The 27,251-nt window shown below is 37.7% G+C and overlaps 1 protein-coding gene across 1 annotated transcript in view; it reads right to left on the bottom strand.

Moving 5' to 3' along the window:
- Nucleotides 1–20,090: 20,090 nt before the first annotated feature.
- ARHGAP15 (Rho GTPase activating protein 15) overlaps nt 20,091–27,251 on the bottom strand; it is a gene marked incomplete at both ends in the record, with an annotated part of 604,948 nt that continues 597,787 nt past the window's right edge. Inside the window, one exon of the mRNA XM_084254031.1 lies at nt 20,091–20,262. Within this exon, the coding sequence (XP_084110157.1) occupies nt 20,091–20,262 (172 nt within the window). The remainder of the gene's footprint in view (nt 20,263–27,251) is intronic.

Here is a 27,251-nt window from a genome sequence, read left to right as displayed (position 1 = left end):
AAAGGGGTCGGGTTTAGTTTTTCCTTCTTCAAACAGAAATCCCTTGGTTAAAAAAATTAATTACTATTTAGCACTTAATATGTGTAAATTACATTTATAAATGCATCACCATGCTCAGATCTTAAAAAAGAAAGTGAAAAAGTAGATTTCAGAATGATACATAGAATATTCATGTATGAAAATGTAATTGTTGCTTACATGCATAAATTGTTATGTATACAACTTAGGTGGTAAAAGGAGAAAGCATTGACTTTCTGGAGGGAGTCATGCCAGTATATGTAGTGATTATTTCTAAGATGAGAAGAGAATGGAATTTAGGCAGGGACAGAAGAGACCTGACTTTTATCTGTAAAGTTTCACTTCTTTTATTTGAAAAGTCTGAAGCAAATTTGACAAAGTGTTAGCATTCTGCCTTTGGGTGGGTTGATACATGTTTATTATATTTTTCTTTATTATTATTGACTTTAAATATTAAAGAAAAACTTTGTAAGGGCTATTATATACCTGTGGTCTGATAGGAACTTAAGTAATTGATTCATTAAATGTAATATCCTTATATTTAAATGGGATTTAACTAATTCAATTTGGCATCTATCTTTATGATTCTTGGGTGGGCTCCCTTCTGCCTGGCATGTGTGTTTTTGGGGTCAGGCTGAAGTGGTGTGGAATGTGGAAATAGGAAGAAAAACATCTGGGCACTAGCTCCTGTATCTCTCTACTATTCCTCCAGGGTTAGTTTCACCACCCCCTCCCTGCGCCTCCCCCCCAAGAATGGCAAAGAAACAGCAAATGTCATTTATTTAGCACATACTACATGGTAGAGATTCTCTGTATACTATCTCATTGAGTCTCACAACAACCTCAAACTTGAAAGGGACATTATTACCTCTGTTTTATAGGTAGGAAAACTAAGACTTGTGCTGGGCCACACAGTTAGTAGAGGACAGTTAGAAGTCAAAGTCAAGTTTATTTGTTCCTAGAACTGGAGGGTTTCTATTCTACAGTTTTGCCTATTGTACTCTGACCATAAAGTGCTCCTTTAATTTCTGTATTTTTCTTCATGTTTTGCTTTGGATTTAAAAACTGCTTTTCTTCCACTATATATTTGGTCAATGAGCTAATGAAAGAGATATTTAAATTGAACTGTTTTAACTCTCTGAAACTGTTGGTTTCACATATATGGTTTACACATATCATGGTTTACACAACTGATGTTTACACATATATGTGTAACAGATATGTTACTCTCTTTTCTCCATGTCTGTATTTTAATTCTGGCATTCAGACTACCAGGTTGGATGTTATTTAGCATCCGCACTTCACTGGAATTTGATGGATGAAAGTAGGTAAAACAGAGTCAACATTAATTTTATTTACATCTACATATGTGTGTGTGTGTGTGTGTGTGTGTGTATCTTAAAAAGGGTTTGGTAAAAGATATCAAGTGAAGTGAGGAAAATATGAATTAACAAATGAACAATAGTAAGACCTGTATCCATAACATTTTAGATTTGAGCTTTGAGCTTTGAGAGTAGCAAAGATTTATTTTTCTCAGAATCTATTTCATTTTTTTTCACTCTAAAACAGAGTTTCTGCCATATATTTATTGAGTGACTGACACCCTCTTGGAAATGGCTTTCTGATAGGGTGCTCTATCCCTTCCCTTGTTTACCCACATATGTAGATTTTCATGTTTGTATGCGGTGCCAGAACCTACCCTTCAGTATCCACTCTGGATACCACCCCTAGTAACTCTCACTGCACCAATACCCCCCTAAAGATGAATTAGTCTCATTGCGTCCTTGTCAGAAAGGCCAGTCTGGATTACTGAGTTAATGAATGAATGACTAATATACTATCTGCAACAAGTAAAACATTTTTATTTTAAAAAGTATTTCTAGGATTTGTTTTGCTTTAATTTTGTCAGTTCTTTTGTTTTGTTGATCTCAAAACAAACCCTAGATACATGACTGCAGAATTGAGGCTACTAGAAGAGGAGATTGGGAGGGGGTGGACACCTAGGGAGCCCAATGGTCTAGGGTAAAGGACTATGGGCACAATGTTGGTGGGGTGGTGTGGTGAAATACATCTGAGGAAGTGTGAACCTGTTTTCCTAATTCATATACAGTGTTGTAAGCCAATGTCAACTCAAAAAAATAAATAAAAAAGGATAAAAAGCAAGAGTAAAAAAGCCTGACTAAGAAAAATCAATCAATAAAGCACCTTTCTTTCCAATCCCCATATAGTGACTCAGTGAATTTCAGGCATCATGCCACAAAAATAGGCAAAATATTTTAGGAGAAAGCAGATATGTTATTCCCTTTTCTCCCTGTCTGTATTACTGGCATTCAGACTACCAGGTTGGATGTTATCAAAATACAAAAAATGTTTAACATTGATTCTTTTGTAAGCATGTTGTTTTCAGCGCTGAATGGGAGTTTTCTGTAATAAAGTCATAAATAACATGATTTTGAAATAATCAAGAGTAGGCAAGAAAGTTCTTTTATAAAATTATAGTCATATTAAAAACATAAGAGAGAAAAAATTAAAACAATTGAGAAATGGGATTCATGAACTTCAATTAATGGAGAAATAAAAAATTTCAATGACATACATAGATGCATGTTTTCTATCATTTACTGCTGAGACATTATTTTACTGAATTTATCACAATGTCAATCACGGGCTTAAAATATACATATATTGTCTGGAATAATAGGGATAATAATGACAACTGTAATGCAATGGGCTTTTCAAAACCTTCCTCAGGATTTTGAAGAATTTAAAAGCTAACAAAAAATCAATTTTGTGGATATAGAGGGCAGGTCTTTTTGTGCTCACCTGGGAGAGTAGATTTCCTTGTAGAACTTTTAAATACTCGACTTGGGAGAAAGACAAGATTAAATCATATGAAGGAAATTTTCTGAGATTAAATATCCTTTGTAATCTCTTTTAATTTCTTTATAGATACAGTTAGGGGTCACCTCCTAGGGATAACAAATATTCTCAGATTCCATATTTACTTAGAAAGGTAAATAAATCTCCTTCATATTGTCAAGTGAAAATGCACTGCAACTGAACTTTGGTCCATTAAAATAATTTCTGATTGTGTTGCTTTTTGGGTATCAAATCTAGTGGTCAGTCATGATTCCTTTCCCCAATCTTACTTACAGATTTATCTTTTATATTTCTACAATTTCTGTATTAGATGACTAGATAAGCTGTTAATGAGAAGTCACTTCTCTCTGACATAGATTATTTTACCTTCAGTATCATTTCTGATGTTGTAACTGTGTAACAGTAGCTTTTCAGGTATCTTTTTAAAAAATGTCCAGTGAATTCTTGGAGCTTTATTATACTGTTCTATCTACATTTGAGTACATATAAAATTTTCTTTCTGCATTTCTTAGCTGAAATTCCTCTATAAAACTTTTTTTTTCTCATCAGCTATTTTGTTATACTGAAATAATACTGAGTCAGATTAAATATTTGATTTATTTCATTTATGCATCACTTTTCAGAGTATTGCTTTACTTTCTTTTTTTAAACTTTTGCATAGAAGAACTGGAATGTAGGCAAAAGGTGTGGAAGGGGGGGTGGTGAGAGGATTCAACCAGAGACAGTGTGGGGAGCAGACCAGGCAGATACAATGAAATAAAGTGGGGAGCAGAAGAGTGAAATACACTGCTGAGGGGAGCAGTGGGCAAGACAGGAGAGGTCTGCTGCTCCATGGGGGTTAGCTCCTTGCCTGGGGATGGAACTCAGGCTGTAGTAGTGATAGCAGTGAGACTTAACCCTTAAGCCGCCAGGGAGACCCTACTTTACTTTCTAAGTCCACCTTTTTGGTGAGCAGTAGTCTTTTTGGTTAATTTCATTACTTGGATTCTTATATATTTGGTAGTTTTCAATCCTTTTTTGTTATTTGCATGTTAGTGTGAATGGTCTCCATCTTAAACCAGTGGAGTCTCAAGTTGACTGTGTCCTTTTGACATGGTCACATTACTCTGTGGTGGTTTTCTTGTCTTTTTTCACATTATTCTGTGAGACCTAGACTTTTTTTCTCTCCAATAACTTGGTCATGGAGGTGTCTACATGTTCTAACTACAAGTAGGGGATGCTTTAAAATGAGGTTACATTGTGATAATATTGGTTAGCAGAAACTCAATGGGAAGGTTTTTGGGATGAGTTTCTGTCAGTCATCAATGCTCATTCTCATGAGCTCATTCCCCATGTAGATACCATTTATGGTTATTGCAAGCTCATGTCAGGTAGCTCTTTCCTTTTAACTTGCTCAAAGCTTATTTTGACTTACAGACACCTGTACTTCTGAGTTCTGTAGGTATTAGGTTCCATGGCTCAAATTTTGCTTTTAAGTTTTCATAATGACCAATCTTGCCCTTACAATAATTGACTTCTAAATTCTGTTTAGCTCACATTCTTCCACTCACTAACCTAGTCAATATTATGCATCAACATCATCATTGTTACCAACTAACTTGTTGTTAACTATTTTGAGCATAATGATTATTGCTAGAATACATTCCCAAAGAGTACGCTATTCCAATCTAAGGACTTTACACAAGAATCTTACAGTCTCAGTTAATATTCATCACTGTCCTTTGAAGTGGCTTCTACTGTCCTTAGGCAGGTAAGCTCTCCAAGGCTTAGAGAGGCCAGGTTATTCCTTTAAGGGCTCTCTGAATCCAAAGCTGGCACCTTTAACAACTCTTTAAATCTTCCTCTGCTGCTTGGAAATGCCAGAGATATGAAGAAATATAAGACATGATTTTTCTTCTCAAGATGTTTTAATTCCTAACTGAGGAAATTAGAATCCTCACAGAAAAAAATCAACATAAAGAAACATATGAAAAGAGACATGTAATTGTTTCTCTTCTAGTCCACTTACTTAGTGCTGTCAGGCTAATTTTACAAAAACATTTTTGCTATTATTACTCCCCTGCTTAAAACTTCAGAGATTTGGGCCTCCCTTGGTGGTGCAGTGGTTGAGCACAGCGCTGTGAAGCTGTCCGTCCACAGCCTCTGCAGCGCCGGTTCGACCCAGGCCGACCGGCAAGGTTCCCGCATGGCGCGTCAGACCTCTCCTGTCTCGCTGGCTGCTCCTCTCAGCAGTGTATTTCATCAGTCTGCCTGTTCTGTTCCCTGCTCTGTTTCTGGTGAATCTTCTCACCCTCCAGCGCATCTGGCCTGTATCCCCTGGTTCTTGTACAAAAAAATAAATAAAATCTGAAAAAAAAAAAATTCAGAGATTCCCCACTGTCTATAGGACAAAGTCCAACTTGTTTGCTCGGCATTTTGGGGCTTCCAAAATTTGGCCCTTACCTATCTTCTCGTGTGAAATTACACTGTGAAGCTGGCTTATTAAGCCCATGTCCAAGCCAGAAGATATGTCTGGTGCTCTGTGCTATTGTGACCTAGAAATGTTGCCACATAAGGCATCTTAGTTTTACTTAGTTCCACCTTTTAATTATTTATTTGATTGAGGTAACATTGGTTCATAACACTGTATATGATTCAGAAGTACAGGTTCACACCTCCTCGGATGTATGTTACCACACCACACCCACCCCAAAGCACTCATTGTCCCCTGGCATAGTCCACTGGACCCTCTAAACCCCTTTGCTCTCCACCTTTTAAAAGATGATCCATGAGGGCCTCCCTGGTGGCGCAGCGGTTGAGCGCTGGCTTGCGAAGCTGCCCGCGGCCTCTGCGGCGCTTGTTCGATCCCCGGCTGCTCCCCGGCCACCAGAGTAGGGTCCCACATGGCGCGCAGACCTCTCCTGCCGCCCGCTGCTCCCCTCAGCAGTGTACTTCGGTCCTTCTGCCTGCTCTGCTCCCCGCTCTGGCTCTGGTGAATTCTCTCGCCCTCCCGCGCTTCTGACTGTATCCAGTGCTTGTATGTACTTTTCATTGTAGCCGAACTGGTCTTGTTGTTCCCCAAAGTGCATCTTTCCAATTTCTGTCTAGGGATCTTTGCTCCTGTTATACCCTTGCCTACATGCCTGCCTTTTTTTTTTTTTTTTTTTTTTTAAGATTTATTTATTTATTTATACAAGCACTGGGTATAGTCAGAAGTGCCGGAAGGTGAGAGGATTCACCAGAGCCAGAGCGGGGAACAGAACAGGCAGACTGATAAAGTACACTGCTGAGCGGAGCAGTGGGCACAGCAGGAGGGGTCTGAGTGCCATGTGGGAACCTCACCTAGGGCCTGGAATTGAACTGGTGCTGCAGAGGCTGTGGGCAGCTTCACAACCCAGGGCTCAACCGCCTCCGGGGAGGCTCCATGCTTGCCTTTTCTTTTGACCTGCCCTTCCTTCAAAAGTCATCACCTTCATAGAGCTTTTCTTGTCTTCTTTAAGTTCTTATTTAACATAATGCCATTTGGAATTCCTCAGATCTCATTGTTTGCATCAATTACCATATATAGTCATAGGTGACCACATGCATAGTTTTAAAATTGTATTTGGGCTTTTCTTATTATGAAAGTAATAAAAGCTCAAAGCAAAAGTTTGGGGATGTGCCAGATATCATAGGAGAAAATTACTAATAATCTCACAACCAAAGATAATCACTGCTTTATTTGTGTGTGTACATACATGTTATGATATATGCAACAATGGCATCATATTGTCACTATGACTTCATGACTTGTTTTTCTCTCAGCAAAATTTTTCTTAGTATTCATACACAATAGATTTTATTATTTTTTAAATTGATATACCACTGGTTTATAGCTCTGTATATGGTTCAGAGGTATAGGATCACACCTCTTCAGATGTATGTTACCACTCCCCATAATATCTCATGATATAAATGTTCCCTTGCTTAATGATTCAATTATGTATCACTAGATGTTTGTATTGTTTTTATTATAATTTTTAATTATATATTGCAATAAACATATTTTGGAAATCTTATCTTTTTAGTAAGTATTTTATAATAATAGACATACCTGGTTCTACACCACTTCCTAATTCTATTTCCTTGGGCAATGACATAATCTTTCTATATTTACATTTTCTCATCTTTGAAATTTTCATTGTGTCGCTGCTATATCAGTCTTATTGCAAGATAACTGGCACATGATAAGTCAGTGAATTGTATGATTTTTATTATTTTGCCTTATGCCCCTATTATAAGGTCACACATCCCTTAAGGGAAAGACTTAGTCACAGGGGGCTTGTGTTTGTTGTCCTCATGTCTGTCCCCTCTATTATATGTAACTGGAGGTTAGCAATTGTTAATAATGATGACATCGATGCCTGGGTATTCACTAAATACTCACAGTACAAGAAGTTACACTTAGCAATACTCCCATGTATATCCAAACCTTCTCTTGATATTTAAAGACTTTACATTTCACTGTCCTCACCCAAGGGTTTATTTTTTGCCTCTAATCTTAGTTTTCTCGTGTTCCAATTCCCTCCTCTATTCACAGTATAGTCATTGCCTTTTTGTTGATTGACCTTTCCTGTTGAGGATGCATTTAAATACAAGGGTTTGGGAAGATCTATGCTATCCTTATGCAAAGGTATTTCTAGGGCATGAATGCATGGCACTGTGAAACAAATCTTTGGCTGAGCTAACCAGTTCAAAAGCCAGCCTCACAGTGGAATTTCACACATGCAAATGAACCATTGTGATCCTGGTCATGAAAATTCATGGAATAGTGGCTAGTTCAGTGAGGATGACCTGTCAATTTGGCAGCCAATCATTTAGTTAAACATCCAAATTACTGGCCAGTTACTCAGTCTAAAGCTAGTCTTCCTGTTACTGAGTTCTATGTAATCCTATTAAAAGCAATGACAGTTCCTTTGATTTGTGGCAGTTAATGGTGTAGAAGTTCCATGCAGGCATAGGGCATATGTCTGGCACAGTTTAAATGGACTATTTGTATCGCTATTGAATTTATTCTTAAAATAATAGATATCTTCTGTTGAATAAGAGGCAAAGTATCTTAATTTCATGGGTGCCCCTATTTACAAGTTTCATCAATTTTAAATGGGAGTTCCCCTAAGGATTAAATCATCATTTTTGATGTGAACTAATTGATTTTGTTGGACATATATTTAACTCCTTGGACCAGTCGGTCCTCCAGGCAGTCAGAGAGTAAGTCATGGAGATGCCTCAGGACCTGGCAGACCTCAGGAGCTGCGTAATGGTCACTCATCTGAGGTTTAATTCAGACATAAGGTCGTAGCGTTGGTTAAGTTGGGAAATGAATCCAGAACAGTTATTCTTATTCACAGACCTCTGAGGATATGATGAAAACTTTTGGACTTTAATTCTAGAAAAATTCACAATCTGGCATGAAAGTTCCAAGAATTTATGTATCTGCCAAAGCCCCAGTGTCCAGAAAATGATGAATTCTAAGTTAAGATTCCTGCTTTCTTATATTTCCTGCTTAATTATTCAAGTATATACTACTAGACATAGTACTGCATAGGAGAGAGGGGAGGGCAAGAATAAGGAGATATCAACAGAGGCAGAGAAATTGGCAGGAAATAGATGTAACAGCACTTATCTTAGCATAACATAATTTCTCAACACCCTATTAAATTCTAATAGGAACATTCTGAGCCCATAATCCTGGGTTCTTCTGGCCAATACAATCTCTTACATGAGATGTACCACACACTCCACATTTGAGGATTTTTGACACACTGTGGAGAAACTCCACAGAAATAACGATTTTATCTTAAAAATAAGTGTGTGTGTGTATATATATATATATACATACACATATATATATGGCTTGTATATATATAAAGGCAAGTATATATACACACAGTGTTATAATTTAAAGGGCAATTTCACTTGTAAATGAAAAAACCTTTTGTGTATGCTGAAGACAATCTATAGAATAATTGTACTAAAATACTGTTGATTGGAAGCAAAGGCTATTCAAAGAGTATTCCTATACATTACTGTTTGTTTTTTCACAATAGTCCTATTTGTTAGGTAGGGAAGAAATTGTTATTTCTATTTTTAAAATTAAAAAAAAATTGATGCAGTTTATATAAAGGTTTTCATGGTTTCAAAGATAATCAATAACAAAATGAACTCTGGAAACCAGATTTTCCAGCTTTATTCTCTTTGATTCTAGATTGAATCCAATATATCCCTGTTGATAGTAGCATCTATGCAGCTAGCATAGATCCTTTTGGTTCCTAAAGTGAAATATATGAATTGAAAAAGTGTTATTGAAAGGACAAATAATGGAATCACAGAAGTTTAGAGTGTAAGAGAGCCTAGAGATGAATTGTATAATCTGACCTATGCATGGTAAGGAAGGAGACCTGACTCCGAGGACTTAAGACATTTATTTGGATCTCTAGCTGGCCTGTAAGAACTTGCAAAAGAGTCAGGGGATCATACAAGGAGGACTGCTCCCCTCCCACCACCGCCCCACCCTCTCAGACTCATTGCTTTTGTTTAACAAGGGACAAGCAAGATTTCAAAGCATATATTCTACTTCATATGTAATTTAGGTAGACTGATTTGACAACAGTTTTGAAATGATGAATCAAATCCAGTTCTCATTCCAGGGTATGCTTGGGAAGTTGAAAATTCTAAAGAGTATTTCTCAGAAATAGTTTTTCAATATGGTAATACATTGTCCTGTACATGCTGTTGAACTAGGAAACTTTACTGGCTATAAGGAAATATGACAGATTAATTACTCTGCTTATCAGACTTTTATACAGACTCCTAAGTTAGAATAGGTGATATATGAATCAAAGATGAATATATAATACATACATGTTACATCCACATTCACCAACATCCTTATATGTGATCATATGTGTATACATATATGTAAGCATTTAAAAAAATTGGACCTTCTGGTTATTTAAACACTCCTACATACAACTTGCTTTTTTGGAATTATTTAGTTATGCACGATATCACCATATTCAGTATTTTTTTTTTAATAATAAACATGTCTAGTCAAAGAAAGCATTAATGAAGCAATTCCCCAAATAAAACAGTCCATGATATCTGAGTTGCAGCAGAGAGAGAGTGTGGTCTTTGTAGTCTAATCAAGATCACAAGACTTGTTTTGAGCGTCTGTCATCTTTAATTTTACGGCACTTCATTTCAGAGTAGGACTGCCAGGGTCACATGCAATTAAAACACAGGCAAGATTTGTCTTGTGAAATCTTAACATAAAAAGTAATGTGTTACTCCATTTTAACTTTTCTACTGAACTCTGTGAACTCACTAATTACTTTTCCCCCCTCTTGTCACCTTTTTGATATGACATGTATTTTATAGAGGAGATAGAAGTTTGGAATTTTTTTTATATCCTGCATACGATTGAGGATAACAAAATTAAACCAGAGAAAAAAAGGAATGCGTTTTTCAGAAATGCATTTTTTAAAAGAAATATCTAAGTACTCCAGCTTCAATTACAAAGAACCTCATAGATCAAATTCTAGGAAATAACTGTTAATCTTCTTAACTAGGGCAGGTAGAAGTGTAATAACGAGCCAAAGATTTTATAGAGGCCAGGATAGTGAACCAGAGTTTAGTCTCTGGGGTGCGGGCAAAGGGGCTTTTATGTGATTGGCTGTGAAAAGCATTAAAAGCCAGCACCAACGTGGAGATTTGGAGTGTGAGGAGGGTTGTTCCATCTTAGTGATCAGTAAATTGCATAGACCCTTATTAACCTTATTGATAAGGAGCTTAGGGAAGTCCCATTCAGGCCGCAATATATTCTTTTTGTTCTCCTGTCTGTCTCCGTTTGCAATCCCAGACGCTTTGTATGGAGAGGCTTTATGCTGCACCTCAAAATTCAGCGTGAGTCACTGTGCCTTTAAGTTAGAGCAAGGGGATGGAGCACCGATCCAGCCAGGCACAAGGGGTGCAGGGCCTATTTAACTGGTGCTGTGGACACCTGGAGAATGTTTGAAAATTTTGTGCTTAAAGAATCTTTTATATTGCTCCTCTTTCAATGCAGCTGGGGTCTGTGGGGATCAGGGGATTATTTTTGATACCTGTCGAAAAGAGTTATGTCTACACCGATTTTCCATCCCTCACTACTAATTAACCTTATTGTATACAGGAAACAGTCTATTTAATACCTGCATTCTTTCTGTAATGCCAAGTAAAATGAAATCCAGTGTGAAATCTAGTTAGCGTTTGCCTTTTTGAAGTCATTTTTAAGTTTCCAGTTTTAGTGACTGTGACCTTAGAATTGATAGCTAGAAAAATGGTGAGCTCAAACCAATTTTGGTTTCAATTGTATTCTTCACCCCTCCAACTTAAAAGCTGCCTTTCACCTGGACTGGTGAAGAGACTGAAGGAACAGGACATGCCGAGGTAGACACGTTTCTGTGGAGCTTTTGGAGTTGACCTCTCTCTATGGTTCTGACTCATCCCTCCATAACTTCCAGAGGTTGGTTCCTACTCTAATTCCTCTTCCTGTCTCCTCAGCATATCCTGCTCAGTCTTCCTCCTTATAATCAGCGTGACTCCAATCTACAGGTAGACGTGCCATGGCGAAGTTGTGCAGCAGCAATGCAAATAGACTCTGAAGGAGAGGAAAGAATCTGAGTCCAGGGTTAAAATGCTGAAGGAAATCCCATTGGTGGAATGTTTGTGAGGGAAAAAAAGGTAGGGTCTAGCAATAAAGAGCAGAAATTAAACTCTGCAAAATGTCACCAAATGATGTGGAAAAATCCACACGTCTTCAAGTATGCTGCACAATATGGACTTTGAACACATTTTGCTAGTGATGTGAGAATGGTTACTGCAAGTCCTGCTCTTAAGATGCGCACGTGTGTGTGTGTGTGTGTGTGTGTGTGTGTGTGTGTGTGTGAAGTAAACTTGTCAGCTTAAATGGTGCCAGAGGAAAGTGAGGATTTTTCAGGCCATTGCTCTGTATTTGCCAGATATCTTGACTTGAGATTTTCAAACATTGGTCAGAAAGCCTATGCTCTTTAACACTTATCTAACACATAAACCATGCATCTGACAGTGTAGGGGAGTTGAGTGGATGCTGCTGCTGGGTGTCAGGGATGTCTAGAGTCTTCTAAATCTGGAGCAGGACATAGGAATTTGCTATTAAACTTGTATGAGTTGGTTAGTGAATATCTTGGTGTCTAACCAGTGGTGTCTGCTGTTGAACTTTAGGAAAGGAGAATTTCTTGGGGATTTAAACTGCAAAAGAGGTAGTTTAAGGGGTGTTGGTTGACGGTTCTTTTATAGGTGGGACTAGCAGTCAGTACAAATACGAGTGATTTCGCTGTGCGTGAAATACTATATTTAACTTACTATGACTAGTTGATAGGAAACATGATGATGGATCATACTCATATTTATGTTGCTTATGTTCTGGGTGTTTGTCTTTGTTCACTCATCCAACAAGTACATGCTGAGCATTAACTATGAGCATAGTGTTGCCACACTCCCTCACTGATTTCTTAGCATGCTCCTAATTGAATGAGTGTTCTATAGAATCCATTTGATTGCTTGAGAGTTTTGTGGACAGTTCATGCTTCATTTCATTCATAAGATCACACAAATCATCTGGATAAGTCTATATGGGATGTGTGTATGTGTATACTTCTGCCAGGTCTCTCACCAAGATCGCTAGACCTTTTCATTTTGACAACACTACTACAGAAAATTGTCATCTTTCTTTGTGCAGGATGTTCACTATATTTTCATCATTTGGATGATTCAGGATCATTCTCCGGTAGCAGGTGGCACAGTGTGTCTCGATGCCTGCCTCTTTTTCAATTATATTTAAGAGGAACACTGTTGGAGACCCATTTTTTTTTCATCTTGTACAGGATTCCTAGGGTAAGATATAATTTCAATGCAAAATTAGGTAGTATGATATGATGGATGATAACAGAGCATTGACAAATATGATCCAGTGCAGGATAATACAATGTAACATATAGCAGAAGCCACCCAAACTGGTCCTTTTTAATATGTGGGCAAAAGCTACCATTCTGTACTCTTATAATGCAGTTACTAGTCCATACACTGTGCATCGCGAAAACAAAATAGTACTACATGAATATTAAAATTATAATAGCAACAACATAGATGACATTTAGATATCTATTCATGATAACAAATTTCTATATTTAGGATAAAAAAACTATATTTTTTCAGGGGAAGTAATATCCCTTTCTTTGTTTCATGAATTTTGGATGGAACGTGAAACCCTCATCAGGTGTTTTAACAGGAGAGAGACCAGGTATTCACATATGGAGTATAAATATTTGGGGTGTTTATGTGCTTACATTTCTTCAGTTCCTTTCCTGAGTGAGCATATGGTATAGTGATTAAAGCAGAGACCTCTAGAGCCATATTATATAGAGTCAAATACTGACCTGACACTTCCTAACTGCATGGACTTGGGTAATTTCATTATTTCCCCCCTTCATTTCCTCAAGTATAAATCAGGGATAATAATCATACTTCCCTCCGTAGAGTTGTGAAGATTAAATAAAACAGTATGTAGAAAGTGCAGTTCCTGGCACATAACAAGCACTCAATAAATGTTAGCTAATCAAAATTAGCCTTTTGAGGACTAATTTTTCTTGGTAGTCCTCTAGGTGGTCAGAAGAACAATAATGTTGAACAAAAATTGAGGGAGAAGTCAGAGGAAGGTGAGATAGAAATGCCCTTATCTGGGAATCAGGCTAGAAGCAGAAGGCCCAGAGCGTGCACACTTGCCTGACTGTGCGTGACTTGGCTAAAATATTAGATGTCAAATACCAGATCATTGTCAAAACAGCAGAATCCACTCCTTCCCCAAACCAGGGATTCAGCAGGAAATGGGCCTGCTCTCATTTTGTGTAGAAACAACTGGTGTTTTGCGTGTAACAGTAGTCATTAAAAGGTGCCGGGTGAAGCCCTCAGGCTGAGTAGGATGATGGGCCATGATCATATTTCCCTTATCTGCTACGGCTCTCAATTCAGACCTGCAGTATCGGAGTAATGGCAATAATCTATGTGATCATGAATGTGCCTATGATTTCCTTCTGCTGCAAACTTCACTCTACAACATTTTCAGGAGAATCTTTATAATTCTTATAAAGTCATTTCCCACCAACCTTCAGGGTTGCAACATTGATTATAGACTTAATATAAAAACATCTTGGTAGGGTATTTGAGGTTTTTAGGAGTCTGGTCACAATCTTCTTTCTTACAGTCTTTAAAAGGTGTTTAATTTAATTGTTCATCAATAAGTGGGATACATATTATCTACATTCATTAGAAACAACTTTTTTAAAAAAAGATTTATTTTATTTACTTATGCATACAAGAACTGGGGTCTAGTACAGAGGGGAGGGGGGTTGAGAGGATTCACCAGAGACAGAGAGGGGAGCAGAACAGGCAGATCTACTGAAACACACTGCTGAGGGGAGCAACAGGCGAGGCAGGAGGTCTGCTATGCCTGAGGGTCAGCTCCCTGGCCAAGGATCATGCTGCAGTGACTGGTGATAGCTTTATAGCACTGAGATTAAACCCCTGCACTACCAGGGAGGCCCCTAAAAACAACTTCTAGTTTCATGGTGTATCACCAATTTTAATTTGCTTTACATGACCCCATGAGACTGTCCAAAGAGGCAAGATAAAACAAGTATATTCTATTTTATAGGTTAGCAAACTGAGAGCCAGAGAGACTAAATAATTTGCTTTGGAGCAAAACAGCAAGTTCTCTTAAGTGCATAATCTGCTTGTCTTCTACTCTTACACGTTGCTCTGACTTATTCATGTCTCTAGAATTTGTTTCAGATGCTACAATTTTGCAATATCAGAAGGTATAACATTGTGTTTATAAAAACGGTGGTCTTTCTTGGTTTAAGTCTTCTCAGATGTGTTTTATTAGGTGGCTTTAAAAATCAGCTTTCGCATAAGTTTCTGAACTTCTGGATTTTCATAAAGATCTATCAACGTTGTGCCCACATTCCCACATAAGCATGTCTGCTTGAGCTGCGTAGAAGCCCACCCTTTGGCCTGGGGCTAAGTTTAAGTTTTCCCCTATTGTTACCACTTAGTAATGTATTAGGCCTGCTCTGCTTTTCTCATTGGTATTCCCCCCTGGCCCCGCTGTAAGCATTTGCATTTCAACCTTTGTTTTTAAAGAAAGGGGGAGGAGGGAAACCCACGTCTATTTTCTAAAGATAAGTTGAACTGTTTTAATTGAGTAAATAACATGAGATTATGATGTTTGAAGAAGTCTTTTTTTTTTTTTTTTTTTTTTTTTTGTATTACGATTTTGAGTTTCCCAGGAGAGAGTAGAGAGTTGATACTGTTGTGGTTTATTTCTAGTTTTTGACAACAGAGCAATTTGACCCAGAACTCTTAGTGACAGTCCTTTTTGATGAAAATCTTTGCAGGGCCTTTTAATTAGGAATTGACAGAGTGATTAACTTATAATTCACAAAAATAAATGTGGAAAAGAGAAGTACAGGTCAATTTCTAGCTGTGTTAAACTGTAAGGACAGCACCATTGGCAAGTGATTGTTCCCTTTTAACAGCTTTTCTAATTTTTCTTAATTGGATCCTTTGTTTTCTAATTGGAGAGGGAGAACCATCATATGGCTTTCAATTACTAACCGTGGCATGGTGATCCTGCATATGGCACATGCTAAGTAAAGTAAGACTTTCAACATATAGGATGGGGTAAATACCTTCTCCAAGATGCTGTGTAAGAAAGAGGGCCAACTTCCTAGAAGCCGACAAGTCCGTTAGCTCTGTCCATTCCATCTTGTGTTCTGGTTATTAATTACGTGCATAAACAGGGCATAGTAACTAGCTTGATTTTCCAGGGAAACTGTTTCAGATCTATGCTTCCATTCTCAAGACTAGTTTTTAATTTCCTAAAATATTTGCTCATCATAATGTAGACATGCTCTAAGAGTACAGGATTATCATTGCTTTAGCAAACTTGAGACTCCCTGCTTGAAATGAAAGGGACAGAGGTGTGTACCTGCTGAGGTATTCAATCACTGATAATACAAAATGATTTTTGCTTTGGTAGAAAATGTAAAGAATACACACGTGTGTGCGCACACACACACTCATCTTCAAAGTAGTTTGTTTCTTCTGCCCACTTGTGAAATTTGAGATTCTCTTTCTAAGAAATACATTTCCACTATCATTTTAGTATTTTATAACCCCCATTGTATTTCTTTCTTTCTTTTTTTTTTTTTGTGGGACCCTCGCCAGCGGCCGGGGAATGAACCGGCTCCGCAGAGGCTGTGGACAGCCTCACAGCCCCAGCGCTCAACTGCTGTGCCACCAGGGGAGGCCCCATTGTATTTCTTTTGCCTACAGAATAAACTAAATATTTTATCATGTATTTAAGACCACACCATCTTCTTCCAGCTCTGTTTTCTGTATAAAATTACCAGGTGTGCACGTCATCCTCTGTTGTCTGACCTCACTTTTTCTTGATCTATTTAAGACTGGTCGTGAGGTTTCTGCTTCCTTCTTTGTCTTCTACATTTTCCTTTCGTAACAGGGCGGTCCCCAGGAAAGGGGGAGGTTCCAGGTTTCCTGCCCCACCCAAAAAGAAGGGTGGAGCTGAGAGAGAGAAGAAGCTGCTGAGGAGACGGATGAAGGAAGGAAGCAGGAGGGAGAGCCAGAAGGAGACCTGGAGGAGGCACATGGAGCAGAGAGACATGTGAAGAAACTACACTTGCCTTTTGGTCGTGGACTGGGTGACACAGAGGTGTGTGAGAGACCAATGGGGAGGTGGCAATGGCGGTTTTTGTCTTGATTTTGCTCTTTTCCTTTGAGACTTGTCTGGTTGTTTCTGATCCTTTTCTGTGGGCCCCCCCCTGGAAGATGCTTTAGACTTGTGACAGGCTTTGGGGCCTTGTTCTGGGCCAATCCTGCTTGGGTGGACTTTTACCCACGAGGGTTCGGGTAACTTTGGGCACTTGATTTAGGAACTATATTCTTTGTCTTTCCTGTGTTGTTTCCTAATTGCATTAAAGTTCCTTCCCATTAAAGTCTCATATGTTTTGTGTTGATGCGGTGGATGGCAGAACCAATTTAGAGCAGGCAGGTTTGCGGGGTCTGGGGTGCCCCTCTCCCTGCCCTGTAACAGGTTGTCTGGTAAATCTTATTCACTGGTCAAGATTAGACTGAGGAAGTTACCTTTCTGAGGAAGCTTCAATCAGTTCTTCCAGGCACAATTTCTTATTTGGTTCTTGGTAAACCACTGAATTTTAATATCTCTGCACTAAGTTCTGCTCATTGATTCATTCATTAAAAAATACTTTTTGGTCAATAAAATAGGGAAAAAACCTTTTGAGCATCTTGGTGAGCCCTGGGGCTACATAGTTATCAAGATGACTGAAGTCCTTGATCTTTTATTGACTGTAACTAATGCCTAGGTGATTTTGGCCTTTCTGTATTATGACACTCGCAGAAGTTGGGAATATTTGCCTTACTTTATATTTGTGCCAATAGTGCCTAGACTTGTACTTGGCTCAAGTGAAGTGATTAAAAAAAAAAAATCATTGTCTTTTTATGTCTGGATGGATAATGTTGATCAGTATTTTATTTTTTTTGAAGATTTATTTATTTATGCATAGAAGAACTGGGGTACAGGCCAGAGGTGTGGGGGTGCGGGTGAGGGGATTCACCAGAGACAGGGTGGGGAGCAGAACAGGCGGACTGACTGAAATACACTGTTGAGGGGAGCAGTGGGATCAGTATTTTAAACTCTAACCTCTTAGTGCGTCAACTTAGTACACCTCCTCTCTCAGCTTTTAAACTTGGAACAGTTGATATGACCACTGTCACTGTCTTTGAGATGTTATGGAATCTAGTGATCTCTTGGCAGAGCCTTTTATGCCTTTGGGGTGTGTAAGTCAGAGCCTTTCAGGGGCACTTTGGCTCAGCACTTTGGGAGTGTCTTTTCCCAATGAGGAAACATAGTCTCTGGTTAAAGACCCTTAGCAGGCAGGGAAAGGACACAGCTGGGGTTTGAATGTGGCTAAATCCAATCAGATTGGAAATAAAGAAGCTGCTGCTTTTGAAGATTATAAATCTGGAAAGCAGCAGTGACGAGAGGCTGTGAGTCCCCATCAAAGCAGGTAGTGCCATTTCTCTTTGGCTGGGTCCTCTCTGGCCACTGCTCACAGAATCATTTTAAAGATGGACTTGTGAGGGATAAGATTGTAATGCTGAGACTAACTACTAAGCCCATTCCTCCCCCTTTCGAAAAGAGAAGTAATTAAAGTCTTGGAGGAGACATAATTGAGAATATAGAATGTCATGGAAATGAAGAGGTCTTGAAATAGAATGCCAGAAACATTTTTTATGCCTCCATGTTTTTCTGAAAGCCGTTAAGTACAACTTTACATAGAAGAAGAACTTGCAGCTGACAAGTCTTAGCTCACTGTGCGTGTGACTTTAGATCAAGGGGGTTTTCCTCCTCTGAGTTGCCTTGGCTCTGTGGTATGTGTACATGTCCAGTTGATGGAAACACTCTTTAGCATTTATTGTGGTTGCTTTCCTGCTCTTGGACATGAGCTGATGTTCTGGTGCTATTTGCCAAAATGAAGACATTCAAGAAAGGCAAGAGGAATCTTTCTTTCCTCCCCCAGCTCTGTAGATGCAAGAGTGCATGCATGTGTAACTCTCTCCTGAAAAGACCCTTGCCCCTCTTCCCCTCCCACCACCACCATGGACCCCATCCATACAGCCTACCACTCTGAGCCCACTAACGCCCTAAGTGTTTGCTCATGGATCTGTGCTTCATGAGCTTTATTTACATGCTTTATTTTTCATTTTATGAACAAATTGATAACTAGACATACTTTTTATTGTACTGGATTACTTTTATTTATTTCATTTGAATTTGATTAAAAAGCTGTCAAACAGAAGTCTATATTTTTATCAGCAGAATACTTTCACAAAACTGAACAGAAGATGTGTTCGGCTAGAACCTACTTTTCAACATAAAACAATGTTTGATATATTCTAGACAGTTACCCTTGTGTTTATCCATGACAACTGAAACTAACCATCAAATGGATAAAGCAATCCAAGTCTAGTCAATAATCCTTAGGGCATATATAAAAAAAAAAAGCCTTTTAAAAAGTTCTTTCTAGATGGATTTAATGTAATTCACCAATAAAGCATTCACAGAAGCATAATAAAATTTCTACATAAAATGACATAGCCAGTGAAAAAGGAAGATACAGAGTTTGATGAAGATTCAAAATGAATGTAAACATTAAAAATGAGCAGTCATGCAATTCCTGTACAATATAAAGATCAAAATTGCAGGGGCACTAATTTTGCTTCTAATTTATAAGTCAGTCTGTTTATGAGGCTGCAAGGCATATATATGTGTATATATGTATATATATTATATATATATATAATATTAACCTAGGCAATGGGAAATGTTTTAAACTGTTGTATTTCTGCAGAAAAATTGCCATTAACATATTTTTGTAAATTTCACCATATAGCATCAAGGATAGCTGGACTATATTTACACATACAAAACTATTTTTGAAAGATGAAATATGTCTATTTTGGTTGTGAACTTGATCTTTTTGCTCTATTTTAAGATGATCAATTTCTTCTTTCCTCCATCTTTTATTTCTACTCTTACCCAGTGTTGGGCACCTACCTCAGGCAGATCCGATAGTAAGAAGCCCCATTCACCTGTGCATACAAGCACATTCTTACTCTGAATCACACTCACACTCACTCTCATATTTATAAGACCCCACACCCAGTGTCTAGGAGCAATACTGAAGCTATCTTTTGGATGTGCACTCTGAACATTATTTAATAGCATGGAGCATGCATAATGCATGCTTAGAAGTGCTAAAAGAAACAGCACTGAAGGGGTTAATGTAGAACACATATAGGCAAATATTGTCAACTATTTTATTCAAATGTTTGGAACTAATACACAAAATCATCATTAAGTTTTCACAAAATGAGGCATCTGTCGCTTGAAAGGAAAAAAAATATTTCAGAAATATGTTTACAGAAATGTAAAAATATTAGGCATCAAGACAGATGTGAACATATTCAGTAACTTGTCTTGTCTGTCAGTCTTCCTCTTAGCTGAAGATCTTATTGTATTCACTCAGCATGAGTTCCGCTATCTGGTTTTGGTACACCATGTTGACCGCCATGTTCCCAGTTTCGTTTTCAGCTCGAAGGAGGGTGGGTCCAAATACAATCCCTAAGCTTTGAGTGGACATAAGGTTCTGGGATGCTTTGGCCACTATCCTGTGGAGAGAGAGAGAGAGAGAGAGAAAAGATTCCATTGGGGTTTAAAATGAAATTGTGGCTACTTTTGGATTATAAAGTTCTTGTGCTCTTGAATTCTTTTTCTTTTTCCTTTCATTTTTCATTTGTAGAAGGACAGAAAGGGAAGTGACTGGTTTTGGCAAAGTGGAGAAGGCAACACAAGAACAAAAATGTAGTCCTAGAAAAGCAAGAACTACCACAATACTATTTAGTCTTCTATTTTTTATGCTTTACTGGATGGGAATAGAACCTATGACTTCTGTGGGAAGAGTTCATTGCTTTGTACAACTCTTCATCCTTACACTAGGGGCCATTGTGGTTCTCAATAAATGTCTGTAGAATGAATAAATAAATATATTAAACAGGAAAACAGCAAAAAAGAAAAATTCAGCCTTTGAAGTGATTATAGTCAGTGGAAGAAACAGGTGAGAGATACATAAAAAATAAAAATCCCCACAGAATAGAACAATATGTGCATATTTAATAATGAAAGGAAGACATAAGGACTGAGAAAAAATTTGTTTAGTGATTAGGGTGAATAAAGTGTTCCTGACAAATGCTGGGACTGGAATATGTTTTGTAGAAAAGGTAGCTTCTGAGACATTTGCATGCATGGCAAAATTCTAAATGTCTCCATTCAATTTGGATAGACAGTTTAACTCACACCTCAATAAAATGCAGAATTCTGTAGCATTTGCACAGGAAAAGAGTCCCATTGGAATCAAAGAAATGTCTGCTGTATAAGGACTTCATGGAGAGGTGGGATACCAATGAAACATTAGGATGTGGTTTTATTAATCGTAACACCTTGCCTGCTCCATCATGGGCCTCTTAAAAAGAAAATAAAGCCCCATCATATAAAATAAGAATTAACAATATAGTGCTTATTACAATTGAAACCTACCTGGATTTATATTAAAATTAAAGAGTGAGATTTTAGTGATGCTACGAAAGTAGGGATAGCATATAGAAGAATAAGGTGCTAAGAAATACCAAACTCTGCACTGTATTAGATATCCCAAACCAAGGGAAATATGAGTATTGGAAATAAAGTGAGGCAAAGGAAAGGTGCATTCAAAGCAGTGGGGTCTTGGGTCTCAGCACCCATGATGGAACCCTGGAGGACTTTATCCTGTGCAGCCCACCCAGTTCTGGACCAGAAGATGCAGGCAGCCTGGAATTATTTCTATCCCTTGATTAAACTAAGCCTTTGCAGTAGCACTTCCATGCCCAAGAGGTCTTGTCATCTCTCTCCTGAAAGAGACTGAGCAGGGCAAAAGTCATTGATTTGTGACTCCCTACAACCCGAGCTCATGGCCGGCAAAATATTCTCAACCCGATGAATTAAGTATTGTTCAAAGCAATTTTATTGTCTCCTTTAAAACTCACAAAAAATCCCATGAGGTAGTCTCTATTATCCAGCCCATTTTACAAATGAGAAGACTGAGGTTGAGAGCGGTGAAGTGCTAACATCACACAGAGCTGGGGTTCAAAACCTGGCAGCCTTGGTCCCAGCTTCTGTGGAAGCATCATTTCCACTGCAACAGGGTGGTCCCCAGGAAAAGGGGAGGTTTCAGGTTTCCTGCCCCACCCAAGGGAGAGTGGAGCTGCGCTGGGAGGAGAAGAAGATGGAGAGGAGACTGGAGTGGGAAGGAAGCAGGATGGTGAGCCAGAAGGAGACCTGGAGGAGGCACGTGGAGCAGGGAGACATGTGAAGAAGATGCACTTGCTTCTTGGCCCTGGTCTGGTTGAAACAGATGTGGGTGAGAGACCGTGGGGAGACTAACAATGACAGCATTGATTTTGCTCTTTTCCCCCCAGGGTTGTCTGACTGTTTCTGACCCTTTTCTATGGATCCCCACCAGAAGGTGTTTTAGATTTGTGGCAGGCTTTTGTGCCTCAGAGGCCCTTCTTTGGGCATTTACGCATAAGGGGATGGGTAACTTCAGGTGCTTGATTTGGGAGCTCTATTCTTCCCATTCTTTCCCTTTTCTGTATTGCACACTAATTATATTAAAGTTCCTTTCCATTGAAGGTCTTATGCACTACAGTCTATTTTGTCTTGATGTGGTGGTGGCAGAACCTATTTAGACAGGCATGTTTAGGGATTTGGGGTGCCCCGCTCCCTGTCCTGTAACACCGTGATGTATTGTGACTTCCTTGCTTAGTAAACTGGGAGGTCATTCTCTCTGTCATCCCCCTTAAATAGAAAATTTCTATAAGAGTATGAGAATTTTTAGTTCTCACTGTAGAATTGTGATTAGTAGCTTGGTTACAATAGACTTATTGTGGGCAAATTTGGACTCCCAAATTTGGACTGAATATTTAAGATGTTCTGCCTCACATTTTTACTTTTCTTCTGCTTTAAATGGAGAACATTTGTACCTGTGAGCACTGTTGGCATGGATACATTTCTGGAAGGGATTCTCATATTTTTAGAGTATCAGTGAGTTATCTGAGACTTCAAATATAAAATTTTCTTTGGAAAATAAGAAACTATGCCACTTTGCTACTGCATTTACCAAAAGTCTATAGAATGATTTAAACATCCTCCTACCTGAAGTAGGGGCAAATTGAGTATATCTTTACTTCCATTTAACTGCCATTTATCTCAGTTTAATATCTTGACTATCTCCCAGGTCTCTTATTATAAAGGTCACTAGTAAGACTCTCTGTGAAGAAAGAATAGAATTATCTCTTTTAGTTTTAAAGTAATACCTTTTTGTGACACTAATTCCTTCATTGACCCCATCATAATAAAAAAAATGTTAAAGGTAAATATGTAATACCATAACTAATCAAATAGTTAAGTACTTATTAGTTAAATGTTGCTTTAATAACTTTACATATTAGTAGTGAAGATCTAGGTTAATCAGCTATATCTAGCTCAGACTAGGGTTCAGAGGTCATAGGACATGGAGAGGTAGAATCAAAAGCCAGAGAGCATTGAAAGTATGAAAATGAGTGACTGATAAAGGACATTGTGGCCAACAGGACAGAAGAACAGTAGGACCTGGAGACCAGGGACACTGAAAGGGAAAGGGACCATGTCAAGACAGATTGAGGATTGAAGATGACTTTTCTTATTTAATAATGACTATAATTTCAGTTGGCAGTAGGAATAGCGAGATTTGGGATGGCTGGGATCTAGAATTGAGTCAAACTCACATTGCTGAGGCTAAACATCAATAAAAGTTCAAAATTGATTACTGAAGGGCCCAGTCATTACTGTCAGGAGGTTGTGGGGGTAGAAGCTAGACATCTTTAGCATCTGGATAAACTTGAATCACTGGAGGGTTAACTCAGCTCCTGGGGTGAGAGCCCAGAATGTTAAATTAGCAGAATGGACTTCGGCCACGAAGGGTAGAGAAATAAGTGGGGCTAAACTGTTTTTCAATTTCCCTGCGTTCTTTAAATTTTTCCTTCAGGAAAAAGTCTGGTTTTAGAATCTAGAACAGGGCCAGACCTAGAGAAGATGACCAAGATTTGTTTTAAATAGAATGAGTAGGAGGCTAGTACTGAGTATCAGAGTCATATGGGGTTGGGAGAGGTGAGTTCTCTCTCCCAGATAGTGGATCATGGAAGAGAATGCCAGTAATGAATTTTCCCCAGTGCATCAGTTTCTTTAATTTCCTGTGAACAAATGTTCACTTTGCTTTTTATACATGTGCAAATATGAAAAATTTATGTATCTCAAATTTTGGGTCCATTTCTTTGCACACTTTCTATTTGATTTTAATAAAACCATTTTTACTTGAGTTCTTTAAAATAATCTTGTTATAAGTAGATTTTTATTCAATAACATATAGTTTTGTATTCTTGTTATATTTGCATTACAGCAGATTAAATCTTTTTAGCAGCTCGGAATTTTTTCCTAAATTGGGAAAATCAAATTACTTGCAATGACTTTAAAAATCACCAAATGTAGTTAAGAAAGTTAATAAGAAAATATGGATGTTTATTATATAGGATACATGCTATGTTGCTTATTCAGTTTACAGTTATTGAATGTGTATGTATACACATATATATGTATATATATATATATATTTCATTGGTAATTAGTGTTCCAAATGTCAAATCAGTTATTGGTATGTTGAAAACTTAATCTTTAGGTTAGAGGGTGAATATTAATTTGGGGTACAAAGCACCAACTACCAAACTATATAATTCATGTAAACAGGCAAATACATTCTCATATCAATGTTTAAATGAGATCATATTCCTTTATAATAGAGAGTGGGGATAGAAATTTCTTGCAAAAGCAGATCCCAAACTGAGGCTATCTGAAAAAATGTATTAATGCTATTATAAACTTTATTATTCAAATGTGAACTTACATATTCTCAAATGTAATACTCTGGAATAGTTAAGTGGTTAATTTAGGATCACATAGGGAGCCAACCACAGTTTGAAAATATAGCTAGAATACTATTCTGCACAATTATATAAAACTTAGTTTTTTTTACTACCTCAAACCAGTGGATGTTATAATATCCACTCTCACTGTGGGGACCAGATAGGCATTGCAGGTGGCATTATTTCTGAAAGCTTCAACTAGTGAAACATGTAAAGAAGAGACAAAGGCTACTGAAACCAGTAGAAGCCCTGCTTGGAAAAATTTAATCTAGTATCTAAGATGGAAAACTTTCCAAAACAGTAAGTTGTGCTTTCAGTAGCTTAAAATACCATTGAGTTGTATTGTTGGAGGGGAGAATCTGATTCAGAAACACATAGACTTTTACTATGGGTTTGGCAATACCTTCAGGACAGCTTTCACTATTGTGAGTTTTGCAGAACACAATTTCTGTGATATGCCTCACAAAAGAAAGCATTTCAGAGTCAAATAACTTTTGGAGAAAATTGTGAGCCATTTTCGCTTCTTGGAAAATCATAATGCACAGTAGCATTACAAAGGGTTTGAAGAGTTCAGCAGAAAATATCCCTGTTCATCTTTGCTTAATATATCTTCCCTGACTTACTTGAAAGTTATAGGCCCCCTTCCCTGAGTCACAACCACCAGCATATGTTAGGAGCTGTTCCTCTAGCATGCCTTGCTGATCGCCTGCTACGTAAATTTGAAAACACAAAGGATTTTACCTTCCTGTGCCACCTGGGCTTTAGAACTCTGCAGCGGCTATCTCAAAAGAGGTCAGACTGTGGTTGTTTCTGGCAAGTTCCATCCCTCTGGTAAAGTTTAGATTTCATTATTCCTTAAACTACATGACAGCATTGTAAATTTTGAGGTATGATTTACCCAGTTTTCAGCAAAGAACGGGCCAAAGTGAAGGCCAAAAGGAAAAGAACATATTTTTTTCCCAATGTATTCAATTTATGTTTTCTAGGGCAAGAGACACCAAGGTGCAGTGAATTGATGGTTAGGTTAGAGGTGCAAAAACAATTTAGATCTTATGTCAATATTTGGGAATTCCTCTACATCTTTGTTTAATCACCATTAATTCACTTCCAAGAAAACCTTATAGCAAAGATAACCTGATTCTAAGCAACATGAAGAGCTAAAAATTTAGTAACTGTGAATACTTGATGAATAGAAAAAGAGGCCAAACTACAACTCTTGAAAAAAAAAGCTATTTATTAATTCTGCTTAGTTTAAAATAGCCTCACAAAAATAATTATGATTTTATGAATTTGTGCATGAAAAAACACTTGATATATGCCTTGTTAAAGCAATTCTTATAGTGCTATGTATAATTCACGTTTATAAAATCTTGCAATGGGTAAGAATTCATTTTTCTGGCACGAGTTGAGGAAATGATATACAGCTTAAAACACAAAAAGGAGAGTAAATTGCAGAACTACTTTTAGTTGGGTCCAAATGGAAGGGACAATGATCCATTAATTTAAGATTATTTTAGAAGCAATCTATAATCTAATGCTACAGATGTTAGACCTCAGACAAAAAAAAAAAACCTTCATAGTCTTATCCTGGGTAAGTTTTTCCAAAAGTGAGCTGAATTGCTAACTTATAGAATTTCTTAGTTGCTCCAAATCATAGCCAAATGTCTCACACTGAAAGATTTTTTACTAGAAAATTCAAAATTAATGCTGAATTAAGAAGACTAAAGCATTTAATAATAGCCCAGTTCCAAACAAGTATATGGATGCAAACTTCCTTTTAAGTTTGTGCTTTGCTGTTGCCATAGTGACTTGCAAAAGAAGTTGAAAGGCACAAAATTGCCTTCAGGACAACTCTCAAGTTGTGGAGGTGTATTAGAAATGTTCCCTCCCTATCTCTGGAATGCTGTGAATTTCCAACACACATAACATTAGAAAGGTTTAGCTTGAATGGGATAAGTGTGGTGGTAAATGTACTTCTGCCATCAGGTCACACCTGGCTTGCAAAATACAGCTCAGCCACTGTGTGTGAAATGTTACTTGTGATTTTGATCACTTAAGTGAAGAGAGGCTGTTAAATAGAATATATTTTCAATGTATTCAATTTATGTTTCCTATGTGTATAATTCGAGGAGGAGGAGGCAGAAGGAGAAATCCATGCTAAACACATGCGTTCCTACCATCCATTGGTACAAACTATATTGCTGTTCACACTGGCCTTCTTTATAAAATGGGGAACACAGCAGGAGTTCTAATTTCTCCCTTAAAGTCATGGCTGTACATTCAGACATTTTTTTAAATATTGCCAAAAGAGAGCACCCACAAGTAATTTTGCACTTAATACTAATGTCTTTCAAGATGGTTAGTCACTGGTGATTCAGTTATTTCTTTATATGTTAATTTATAAATCACTTTGCTGAAACTAATTGTAAAGTCTTCAATTTTATATCCAAACAGCATATTATTTTCCAAAGTAAGTTAATAAATATTATCCTATTTGGGAATTATAGCTAGATTCTGACATTTTTGCTTTTAAATGATCTTTAAAGTTATGTGTTTGCAAATTTTTCAAAGCACATTATGGAAAAGGAGATTTATATGGTATCTTCATA

The sequence above is a fragment of the Talpa europaea genome (assembly GCF_964194135.1).
Source record: "Talpa europaea genome assembly, chromosome: 1".
NCBI lineage: Eukaryota > Metazoa > Chordata > Mammalia > Eulipotyphla > Talpidae > Talpa > Talpa europaea.
Note: the sequence above shows the minus strand (reverse complement) of the source record. Positions and strands in the feature narration are given on the sequence as shown.